Consider the following 11,936-nt stretch of genomic DNA (forward strand, 5'->3'; position numbering starts at 1 on the left):
TTTGAATGATGCTTTAGGAACAAGCAGCACTGTCAGGATATTGAGAAATTAATTTGTTAAATATTGAAGTTATTCATAAATAGATTTCTCTGAATTAACATTTTCAAGACCATTTTAATGGGATTTCTGGAATATGAAGTTAATAAAGATTTTGTGAAAATTAAATCAAAAATCTTAATTAAATCTTAAAAAAATCAGAATCGGTGAAAAATCAATGATTTTATAGAAGTTCAAATCATTTGGTACATATACAGAAAAACTGCTTTTTGATAGCCTTCCAGATCAAAGCTTTCTCTACTGAACACATAGCTGAAGTTTTATAAAGCATGAAAGTTAGTAGTCTCTTGAAAACCTTTACCTTACAATTAAAAAAAGTCTAAAAATGGAACACCCCCCCCCCCCAAAAAAAATGCCACACCCAAACCCAAGTATATAGTGCTTGCTTGGGGTTTATCTGGGGGATTTTTCTTTTTTATTTATGATCTTTTACCCATCTTTCCATTTTGAATACTTCAGTATTGGCTTTCTTTGTAGTGCTCTACTAATCTCAAAGTTGTTGAGATCCTGTTATTTTTTCACTTTAGATGAGGCTGATAGTTATTAGTTATTTTTCTCAAATTAACACTAGTATTGTGATTCTATTTTTGAGAAGTTGCACTTCATTGTCCTGAAGAGTTCTAAACCGGTTAAGCGTATACTTTCCTGTCCTGAGAAACCGTTTACTTTTTCAAAGAAACCTTCCAAAAATGTCTAGATTACTGCTTTTGTTTTTCTATTGTATACCAGTTTGCCACATGGTAAAATATTTTTATTGTAAGTAATGAAATCTGCAATATGGGTAGCTCCCGCTCCAGTTGAAACAAATTAATAATCCCATTCTGGGAGCAAGTGGAAAGTGGGGAGGTGGGGAGGGATGCTCTGATGCTCTATGTTTTTCTTAGTCCAGAAAACTGTATTGACTATCAAGTTTTACTTACCTAATTTAGTATATGTTGGGAAAAATACAGTCATTCTGAAAACATTCATAGTTGTTTTTAAGAAATAAGGATATTTCTTGGAAAAAATGCTAGTGCTGGATGCTATACTAGAAAAATTTAATATAGGTTAATATTAATTCAGTATGTGCCTTGAGAGAAGAAAGAAGTGTGCTCATTTAGCACAAACTCCTGAACGGGAATAAAGCATGAAACCTCTTAAACAGCTAAATAATTTTACCTTTAGCATTGAAGATACAAATAGTGTATGGGTTTTAAAGTTTCTTCACAGAGTATTAATATTAATAATTGATAATTTAATCACTGTGCAATCTTTCTCTTGGCCGTGTGCATATATAGATACCCTCCATCCAGCAGAGAAAATGTTTTGTACACGGTAGAATGAAGCTAAGATCAGGACTGAGGTTTATTTTCTCAGTGCATTATGTCCGCTTCTGAACAGTATTTCTAGGTGGTCGACAAAAGCTGTGCTTGCAGCTCAGTTACAGTCTATACCGAATGTAGTGCATGTCTCCAGAAATGAGTCATCCCTTGCATGTAAGTCATGTGCAAGGCACTGTGCTGTTGCTGTTTGTAGTACTGCTTCTCTTCTTGCCTTGTCCCCTCTGCAAGGAAGCCTAGTGAGAGTGAAACAATAGAACAATTGTTAACAGTATTTTCAAAGGTATGAAATAAAGACATACATAAAGTAGTTTGGCTGCATAGCTATGCCAGAACCTCATGCTATTCAGTAACAGTGGTAAGCAAATTCTGTCATGTTTCTAGCTAAATCTGGCAAAAAAACCCAAAACAAAACCAACCCAAACAAACCTTAGCTATAAGAATCTAGTGGTCTTTTTTGTTTACAGATTTAAGACCTTTATTTAATACAGCATAATAGCAAACCTGTTGTTGATGCTTATATATGTTTGTAGTACACTTTTTTAGGTAAAACTCAACTACTGGGATTTAAGGTATAAAGTTGCCCAAAAACAATTACCTGGAGGGGTGAAAGTGGAGGAGGGATTAAGGAGTAGGAGAGAGTAAGGAAAACTCCATTTTTGGTTTGGTACTATGCTGCATCTAACCACTTTTCAGAAATAGTTTACCAAAAAAGCCAAACCAGCCCAGGGACAGTGTAGCCAGTCTCCCACTATTTGGTTTTGAGAAGAAATTCTGCTCTATATTAAGCAATTTTGCACTGTAGATTTTTAATGAAACGGCCTATTTATACAAGGCCTGACATTTTAGTCAACACTTTCTGTTGATTTCTGGTATTACAAGTGAGTTCTTCCCTTGTTATTCCTAGTAAATTTACTTAAGTTTTTGATGTGTCTTACAGTTAGCAGATATGTAAGAATCCACGTATTGCTGGAGATAGCGTAAGATAGTCTTTCAGGAATATGACCAGCATATCAGTGTAGACAGTGTCCTCCAAATATCTTATGTAATTTTGGAAACCAGTATGCCTTTCAGTTGTTAGTAGTGTAAAATAGTTTCAAACTTAACGCTGTTTTTCTAAGAGGGCAGAGTAATTTAAACCCACAGGTACTATTTTTAGCACCTGTAAAAGTACATGGATAAGACTGTTTAGTGCTTTCATGGTAGTATAATACAAACAGTCTTCCAGGTTCTTGGCTCTGTTCCTTGCTTTCACCAGGAGGTGGAGAAGAAAAGGAACAGTTCAAGGTGACACATGTAATTACTAAAACCCTGTTAAAATTTCCTCCCTTTGCCTTTAGGGAGGTATGTAGGGATGAAGTGTCATGTGAAGGAGGCTATTGGTATTGAGTCTTAGCACATGAATGCTTCCATTTTGTTTCCTAAAGAAATAAAGCTTGTACAGGTCTGCTGTGTTTTTTCTTGTCAGTATTCCAGAGCCCAACACCTGCTTTCAGTTTTTGAAGCTCTTGACCAATTTGAGAAAGGGATACTTAAGAAATTGCTGCAAGGTTTATGAGGCTGGTTGGCCAGAGACAAAGTAGTATATGATATCTCTAATGGGGGAAAAGCCTGTGCTCATCCCTATCTTAGATGTCTAAGGAAGCTGTAGGCGCATTCAGCTGAAAAAACAGCTGCCAGGAGCCTTTTCTTGATCCTGCTGTTTGTGCAGATACTTTGCTATTGATTTCTTGGTCCTGCTGCTTGTGCAGGTTCTTTTTCCAGCAGCTGACCCTGTTTTTTATGAGAGTTCCTTAGAATTACTAATCTTAAATAAGAGTTAGCATAGCAATAACACTTGGAAGTTTAAGAAACTGCATTGAATGGAAGCTAAATAGCTTTCCATCTTCTTGCCTTTTTCTGAATATGTTGTTAGTCTATGCGTTTGATCTAATGGAATGTAAAGGAATCTTTTAGATAATTAACATTTGTCTTACCTTTCTATTTGTCAACCAAGAACGAGGGCATCTTAAAATTGATAGGATGAAAATTCATGTAAAACATGTATCAAAACCTGCTGTTTTGCTATGTTTTGGTCATCAGTCTTAATTCTTTAGTAACTTCCCATGTTGCTTAAAAATACAATTGTAGCATGAACTTAAATGGATTTAATTACGATGCACATATACTTAGTTTTCAACAAAATTGCACATCTTGGATTGGCTGTGGATGTTCAACCTGATGTTCAAAAAAGCCATTCAGACTTTGGAGTCCAGAAGTCAGTGATGTTTCAAAAAACTGTTTAAAAATTTACTAGAAATAAGCTACTTCAAGGACTTGAGGTTATTGGGTTTTTTTAAATTCTTCTTTTGTTCTTTCATTTCAGGAGCAAGAGCTTAGTGCTAGAACACAGGCACTTCAAGCCGCCTCAGCCTCATGCTCTTTCCGACCCAATGGATTTGATGACAATGACCCCCCAGGAAGTTGTGGACCTACAGGTGGAGGAGGAGGGGGTGGGTTCAGTACTGTTGGTAGATTAGTCTTTTGACTATGAAGACACTCTGGAATACACTGGTTCCGAAGCAGCTCTGTACTGCTGAGGACAACTGAAATAGTGAACTTTGTCGGATATTGTACTAACTTCTGAGACTTGATCTGTGTTTCAAAAGCAAATGTTGGGGGCTTTTTGGTTATGTTCTATATGAAATAAATAAGCGCATAACAGAAAAAACTACCTCTTTAAAACTCAGTTGCTTTTATAGAAAGATACACTTGACCTAAAGACAGAAAATGGAGATTTTTAAGTAGTTGCTAATGATACTGCATTGAACTGAATGCATGTGCTTCCATCAGTTTCTGTTTTCCTCATCCACTGAATGAAGAATGTTCATCTTTTTACTTTGATGGGATTGCTTTATGTGGAAATCCTTTCAGATGGGCTAAACTGCATACATAGTCTATCGCCTCCAACTTATTTTCAAATCCAGCATCTTTATGGATTTCCAGAGATGATGCAATTTATAATGAAGGCAATAACTTACATGTGACATAATGCAGTACTTTTCAGGTCAAAAATTATTCAATATATTTCCAGTGTAAATGTCAAGAAGAAAGAATAATTTATAAATATTTGTTGTTTTCAAAAAAAAGTGCATGTTCTGTAGGAACAATGTTTTTAAATAGAAATTGTTAACTTTGTAGCATTTCTAATTGTTTTGAGGATTTTAAAATTATTTCAGGGGATATATCTGCTGTGTATTGGAAAGGAAGAGATTGTGTATGTGCCTTGCAGTACTGTAACTTAAACTTTCTGAGGCTGCAGAAAAGTGGAAAAATGAGTTAGTTGGTTTTGGGTTTTTTTTTGTCAGTATTAGAAATCAGTACACTTATAGTAGCTCTTATGTTTCTAGCAGTACAAATCTGGTAGTTGGAAATGGAGTATGTTGTCTCTTATTTTTTTCATTTAAAAATTACATACCTAGTAATCCACAACTTTAGTGGCCTGGGTTGCCAAGAAAAAGGTGGTCATAAATTCCGAGCTATGTTTGTGAAATCACAGGGAGGCCACCTGTATTGATCCTTGCTGATGATCTCTGCCTCTATGAGTTCTCTGAAATTTTCCCTTCTGATTTTGCTTGTAGTGAGAAATTTCTGGTGGGTTCAGGTTTTAACTGTCTACAGAAGACAAAAATGATGTCCGTGGAGCAGTGCTGGCTTTCTTGTTAAGCCAGCAGAGGTTGAGGATCCACCCTCTGAAGTCTTGGCAGAAATAGCAACTTAAGTTTTGATGTGCAATGAGGGTAACAGAAGGAGTTACACTGTTGAATCTGGTAATTAATTCTTAACTTGAATAATCTTACAGTGAAGTGTAAATTTCTTTATTTTTACAAAATCCTGCAATTCTACTGTGTTTTTATATTCTACTAGGTGACAAAGGGCATCCTTAAAAAGCATGCAAACCTGGCAGATGTTAGCTTAACTGTACAAAATACATTTCTTAGAAAATGCCTTTTAAAAGCATAAAATAAGTAGAAAATTAAACCTTACTCATATTAAATATATGGGGTTAGTCTGAAAGATAACTTAGCTTGCAAGCTATTTTTATATTATCACTAAAACTATGCTATTTGCTCTGCTATAGGGTCAGATATTACTGCTCAAGAAAGCTAGAGCAGCTCAAATTCATTTTTCTAAGTTTCCAAGCTTTGACTGCAGTACCTGGGCTTTGACCTACGCTTTTCATTGCTATCTCAGTTGTAGGTCTCTGAATCTGGGGATTCAGCTGTGGAAATGCTGAATGTTATGAGACTAGTGAGGAACATTCTCATTTTGTTGTGCTTGGATGAGGTTTTCTTGAAAAGTCACTTTGCTTTGAAATTCTGTAATTATTAATCTAAGAGGGGTTTTATTTCCTTTCAGGCTTCTCTTCCAGTTAGCTCTGGTTTCAGAATATTTTGTATAACAGGTTAATTCAGCTTTTATCTCCCAGATTATGGGGACACACTAAAAAGCTGTCTACTGTTTCCATTACAATGGGAGTATTTTGTCTCTCTGTATTAATTTACTGTTCATTTTGAAACACTAGTAAGGAGAAGCAGGGGCAAATGTTTTTAGTCTATATGAAATAATAATTTGGTGAAGTTCAGCTTTGGTTTTATGTTCTCACAGTAAAAAATACAAATTATGTAGCCTATCTAAAATTAATGTGCAGTATGAGTTTTGTATACCTATTGTACTATATTTAACTCATGAGATCATAGAAGGTTTTCTACACCCTTGTTTGCCTGTTCTAAATTAAGTGTTAAATATGGAAATTTTATAAGAGTAATGCCAATAGGGTTGGATCTCCTTAGGTATAAAGTGATTGTATGTCTGAAACTGAAAGTAACTTCTTCCTTTCTCTTTGTTGACTTCTGTTGATGCCATTACTTTGAGGTTTACGAATAGACTTTAAAATTCAGAATACCTATTGACAGGTCTGCTTGCTGACCTGACAACTATTGTAGGCTGATTCAGACCTAACTTGGAAGGTTTCAATAAAACTTAATGCAAGTGGAGAAGTTTCCTGCTCTAAAATGTACACCTTTTTTCATGGTTTACAGTAATGATGTTGCATGCTCCTATCTTCTGGACATGAGATCAGTGTACATATGGTGCTTTGATTTTTATTGCCTGTGAATGAACGTTGGATGATTCGTTTATTGACCTTATGGGCTCCATTTTTTGTTTTCTATCTAAGTTGAATAGATAGATAACAAAATACATAATATGGTTTCTGAAGCTTAGACCTTTTTCTTGTTTCCTTTCATCAAGGATGTGCTGTTGTACCAAACTCAAGGATGATACGTCCTTTTAAAATTCTCTTTCCTTTTAACATGACAGATTGTGTTTTGGCTTTTGTTTTAATGGTCAGTGGAGTGGTATTAACTTTCTTTGATACAGTTCACTTTGTACAGTGTTTTTTTCACGTGGAACATCACAGTGAACTGCTGTGAATTTCTCCCCGTAACAAGTGATTACAGTATCTACGAGCTCAGTTAAGAGGAGAGAAAAGGCTTCTTTGGATAACTGAACAATTCACACTGCCTGGCTAGCTCCTTTTCCGTTCTTCCCCCTTTCATCTTGTTCGTTACTCTTGAAAGTTGAATATTTTATCTGTTGTATGCTCTGGAAGTTTTAATGGATAAGCTTTTTTTTCCTTTTTTTTTTTTTTTTTTTTTAATCTGTAGCATAGTTGTGTATGGAGTCAGAGTATTACTTTTTTTTTTTTTTTTCTATATGAATGTTAAGGGGAAGGGCAGAACTACTCCAGGCTAAAGGAGTGTTAGAACAAAAGCAAGTGGGTATAACTTTCTGTAAATAAGATTTAGATTAGAAACCAAATTCCTGATTACTAGAACTAATTCTGGAGCAGCCTTCCAGGCAGAGACCTGCTTTGAAGGGACAGCCAAGTATATCTATGAAAGAAATTAAATGCAAAGTGGTGTCTGAATAATAGGCAACTAGACTTGATAAACCAGAGGTCCTTTCCTAGAGTTTTCTTTTGGGCCTCCCATCATGCCACATTGCTGTTTTTTTTAAGGCTCCAAGATTAAAGTGTAAATGAAAGGAATACTAAATATGACAGCAAAGATTGACTGCTCAGTTTTGGGTGGTGTTGGTCTCTGATTTAGAGGAGCAAGGCATAAAAATTATGAAATGATAGAAAGTGAAAGCTGGAAAGACTTGTGATCCAAGGAAATGTGTCCCATTCCTAACACGGGCAATTACCTGGTTAACAGCCTACTATGGGATATACAATGGGTTGTAGCACTTGGTATCCTTAGGCTGTAATCAGATGTAAACTATTGGACTTTTTCAATGTGTGAGCAAATGATCTACGATCTAAACAAGAGATCAGATTACATAATCTTAAAAACTTTCATGTTCCCTATAGCCAGTCATCATAGGTCTTCCTTTAATCTGAATACATAGCTATGAGTAACATGCTCTTAAATCACACAGGTCAAGTGTAAACAGAACTAGCCAAACTGAAGCAGGGGTGGATGGTTTTCAATGTGATATGCTGCTTTCTTATTTAAAACAGAAGTATTTTTTTCTAAGTCTGCTGGATTCTAGGGAGGTATGTAGATTCAGGATACACATTTTTTGTTGCTTGTTTTTTCCAGTGCAGGCAATATTTTTAGGAATCGGTTGTAAAAGTGCTGGAATAGGCATGTAAAAATGTACAACCTTTGCTGCAGCCTTGGTAAACAGCATGCTACCACATGCACTGCAGTGCTGGGATACTTGCTGGTGGCCATTTGGGATCTTCACCTTCATCTGCATCTCTGGGTGGCCAGAGGCAGCCACCCTGTGGTGTCTCCTCAGCATTTATGTGTGCAGCAAGGACCACAAGAGGAATCTGAAGTTTTGAGGTGCTAGCTCAAGTGAGGCACGGTCCCCAGACCCCCAGCAACATCCCAAGGCCCAGAGTGTATAGCTCAAGGATCCCTTGCAGCACTGACAGAGACCAGGTGGCAAGCAGCAAGAGAGGTTGCATGATTTCACATGGGGATGGTGTGTGGGGTGGGGGGTGAAGAAGTGCTGGTGCAGGACTAAAGCAAGAGTGCAAACTACAAAAAGGAAAGGGTAGCTCTAATCTGATTTAGAAGTTGTGTATGTTTTAATGATAATTTCATATGTATCTGATAAAAAGTTGTAACTTCAGTGTAACTCCACCAAAGGATACTCTGTCAACAAGCCTTTGTTGTCCAGGCCTCACCTCTCTAAAATTTCTGTTGTATCAGCATACTTGAATAGAAAAAATCTTCATAGGTATATTGAAAACATGAAACGTGCTGCTGAGTGTTTCAGATTGACAGTAAAAAAATAAGTGCTAACACCATCCTGTTGCTGAAATTGTGATTGGCTTAGCAGCTGTAGTATCATACAGCATTCTCAAGGCCAGTGGTCTCCAAACTTTTTTTGATTGCACACCCCATCAGTAAAAACTTGAAGTGTGCAGCCAACATATGTATATTTATTCCATTTATAATACATTGTACTACTGTCCTAATATATTATGTACATACACAAGAATAGAAATTGAAAAAGTATGATATAAAGATGAAATAAACACTATTTTTAAATTACTTACAAATTTGTTTATTAATGGTATGAGATATACTTTGTTCTTGCACCCAGATGAATTGACTTGAACGTCCACTGGGGTGCAGGCAATTCACTTTAGAGACCACTTCTCTTGGTTGTAGTTTTGAAAAGAGTTTTACCTTGATGGGAACAGGTGTCAAAATTGACCAGTTTATAATAGTGATTTCTTGTACTCAGTGAATATAGAATGTTGTCATTACTTTATGCTGCATGACTGTGTTGTGGATCTGTGTTTATTCTGAGTTCTTACAAAATTTGATGCAAGGGCTATGAACTGTTTCACCATTTGTTTTCCTGCAGCGTGCATTAAATGACAAGAAAGAGGTGTCAGCCTTAACTGGTTTGCAGAGGCACAAAGCCATTCCAGTTTTGAGGGGAGGGCATGTCCATTACCAAATGCAGGAATGTGTTAGTACTTGGCTTTAGAGGTTAGTACCATTTTTCAAATGACTTGCCCTTTTCCAAGTGTTCTCTAAAGTATTGTGATATTTAGTTGTTAACTCCTTAAAAGAAAGCCATTTCATTTTCTTGTTGTATCTCTTAGTGTTCTACTGAACTACAGTTTAAATATTTTTTTGCAGTGCGCCTATTCTTAAATCTTGTGGTAAAATGGCTTAAATGTTTCATAGTCTTTCATCTTAGCTTTTAAAAATGGATGGGATAAATGAGTGCTTTACTGTACACATGCTGGGGTGCATAAAGAAGTCAAAATATATATATATTTTTTAATGCCTCAGAAGATGTCTGAAAGTTTTTTGGGTTTTTTTGGCTTGAGTTGAAAGATAGATGTTCTAGTAAATTGTAACAGTGGTGGGGTTGTTATGGGGATTGTAAATTGTAAATCTCAGCTTGAAGGATCTCACACAAAAACATGGAAAATAAATTGGAGCAGAGAGCTCCTAATGGACCAACTAGATCTGGAGACCTGAGTGTTGGGCAGCAGCTGAATTACATGTGTATTTCAGTTGCAGTGATAAGGCAATGTTTCACTTGTCTTCTCAATTGGTGTTGCTTAAATCTTTATCATTTTTTGACCTTCAGTTTGTTGAATTAATAAAGAATATCATCATTGGTAAAAATGCAGCAGTTACCAATGAAATGTAAGTTACAGCACAGAAACATTCAGGCCTCCTGTAAATAAAGACAAGGTTCTTCAAGGCTGTTTTCAATTCTTGTATATTCTTCCTCAAGGTTCCACAGACTACAAGTTTGAAAGGAGGTTTTTTAGTTTGGCTGGGTTTTCTTGAGTAGAAGAATGCCTAGGAAACTTGAACAATGAACAGGCCAGGTAATAATGGATAAATTACTCCTGGGTGGTGAACTGTGTGAGAGGGAAGGGAAAGGTTTGGGTTGCCCTTAGAATGTGTAGTTTGAAGTTGAGTCTCTTCTAGTTGGCTACCCACAACCTCCCTCTGGCATTAGAAACAGCTGCCTTTATGTGGTCTCAGGATTAAACTTGGTATTGCCTGTGAGGATGAAATCGTGGGAACCTTCTCTTCATCCAAGATCCATTCAGGCTAACTGAAGAATTATTCTTGACCTGAGATATTTCAGTTTTGTTTTGCTTTAAGTAACAAACGTGCTAAAGGCCAAGGTAAAGGACAGATCAAGCTTTAACATAATAAAGGACCTAATAATGATTTAAAGCAAAACAAAATAAATATTGTATGGCTACAGTTGGGAGCTGCTTGTTCTTTGCTGGACTTTAAAAATCCCAGGGCTGCAGAAGGTGTTTCCTACTGATGAGACCATGAAAGCAGCAGCTATGCAGAATTTACTGGGAAAGGGAATTGGCTGCAGTATAAACAAGCAACTAGGTGGATGACTTCATCATTTGGGTTTGTCTGCTGTATTTTGCATTTGGGGATTGAAGTGAATGAAGCTGTGTGAGGATAATAAGAAATATGAATCTGAGGATATGGAATAGAAAACAAACAGGCCTTAAGTAGTTAGTTTCCTAAAAGCAGTTATTAACCCTTCTGCAGAAGAACAGTCAGTTCCTGGAGCGGAATCCTAGGTGGTGGTGGTGTGATCTTGCATGGCAGCCTACAGTAGTGCTGCTGCTCCCATGCTTTCACAGGGTGTGTTAGGGTGAAAGGCATCTATGGAAAGACTAAAATGTTAATAGTGCACTAGACCTGAAATGCATCCTTTGTTCATAGACCACAGGCTTAAGTATAGTCACAGATGAAGAACATTTCCTTTCATCACAAGTATGGAGGAGTAGAGAATTCTTCCTGAAACTTCTGATTTTCCTGGAAGCACACCTAATACGGAGTTTGTATACTGTGGTCAGTATTTCTTCTCCCGTTGTGAATATGTAGCATAAGACACAAGCTGGGAGAAACTTCAGCTAAGCAGGCTTCTAACTGCTTATTTGACAGGGCTGCTTTTAAACTGGGAGTCAGCTCATCTCCATCTAACTTGATCATCTTTGGTATTAAGGAAATGCCAGGTAGGTGAGACCAGAATGAGCAACAGCAGCTCTTTCACGTTCCCCGTCTCACTTCTGGGAATGGACATGAATGCTCAGCTTTGAAGAGGATTTGATGAAAGGAAAACAACCAGAGGATTTTAAGAAAGGGGAGGGAAAAGCTGGAAAGAAATGTGAGCAAGAGCTTCAGAGTATGTGGGTATGCAAAGCTGTGGATTTCCTACTCTTATTTTTGAGACCAAAGAGAAGATGTTTAAGCAAAACCTTACCAACTTCAAGTCATGTAGGCATAAATTAAAACCCATGTGGGAAAAAATACAGCAGTCATTTGGTCAAGGTAACTGTGACCTACTTGTTTTCATTCATATCTCAGCTACACTTACGCCCAGCCTCCTATCTGTCTACATTGTATTCAAGCAAATATTTTTTGGCAAAAGTAAATATTCGAGGGTTTGTCTTTTTAACTTAATAGCTATTTTCCAAGGAGAGTCTTT

The 11,936-nt window shown here is 36.7% G+C and overlaps 1 protein-coding gene across 1 annotated transcript in view; it reads left to right on the plus strand.

Annotated features, from left to right (window-relative positions):
* USP38 (ubiquitin specific peptidase 38) overlaps positions 1-10,684 on the plus strand; it is a 28,321-nt gene extending 17,637 nt beyond the window's left edge. Inside the window, exons 10-11 of the mRNA XM_065687882.1 lie at positions 3,742-9,436; positions 10,200-10,684. Coding sequence (XP_065543954.1) covers positions 3,742-3,903 — 162 coding nt within the window. The 3' untranslated portion in view covers positions 3,904-9,436; positions 10,200-10,684. The remainder of the gene's footprint in view (positions 1-3,741; positions 9,437-10,199) is intronic.
* Positions 10,685-11,936: the final 1,252 nt, after the last annotated feature.

This window comes from Lathamus discolor, chromosome 1 (genome assembly GCF_037157495.1).
Source record: "Lathamus discolor isolate bLatDis1 chromosome 1, bLatDis1.hap1, whole genome shotgun sequence".
Classification (NCBI taxonomy): domain Eukaryota; kingdom Metazoa; phylum Chordata; class Aves; order Psittaciformes; family Psittacidae; genus Lathamus; species Lathamus discolor.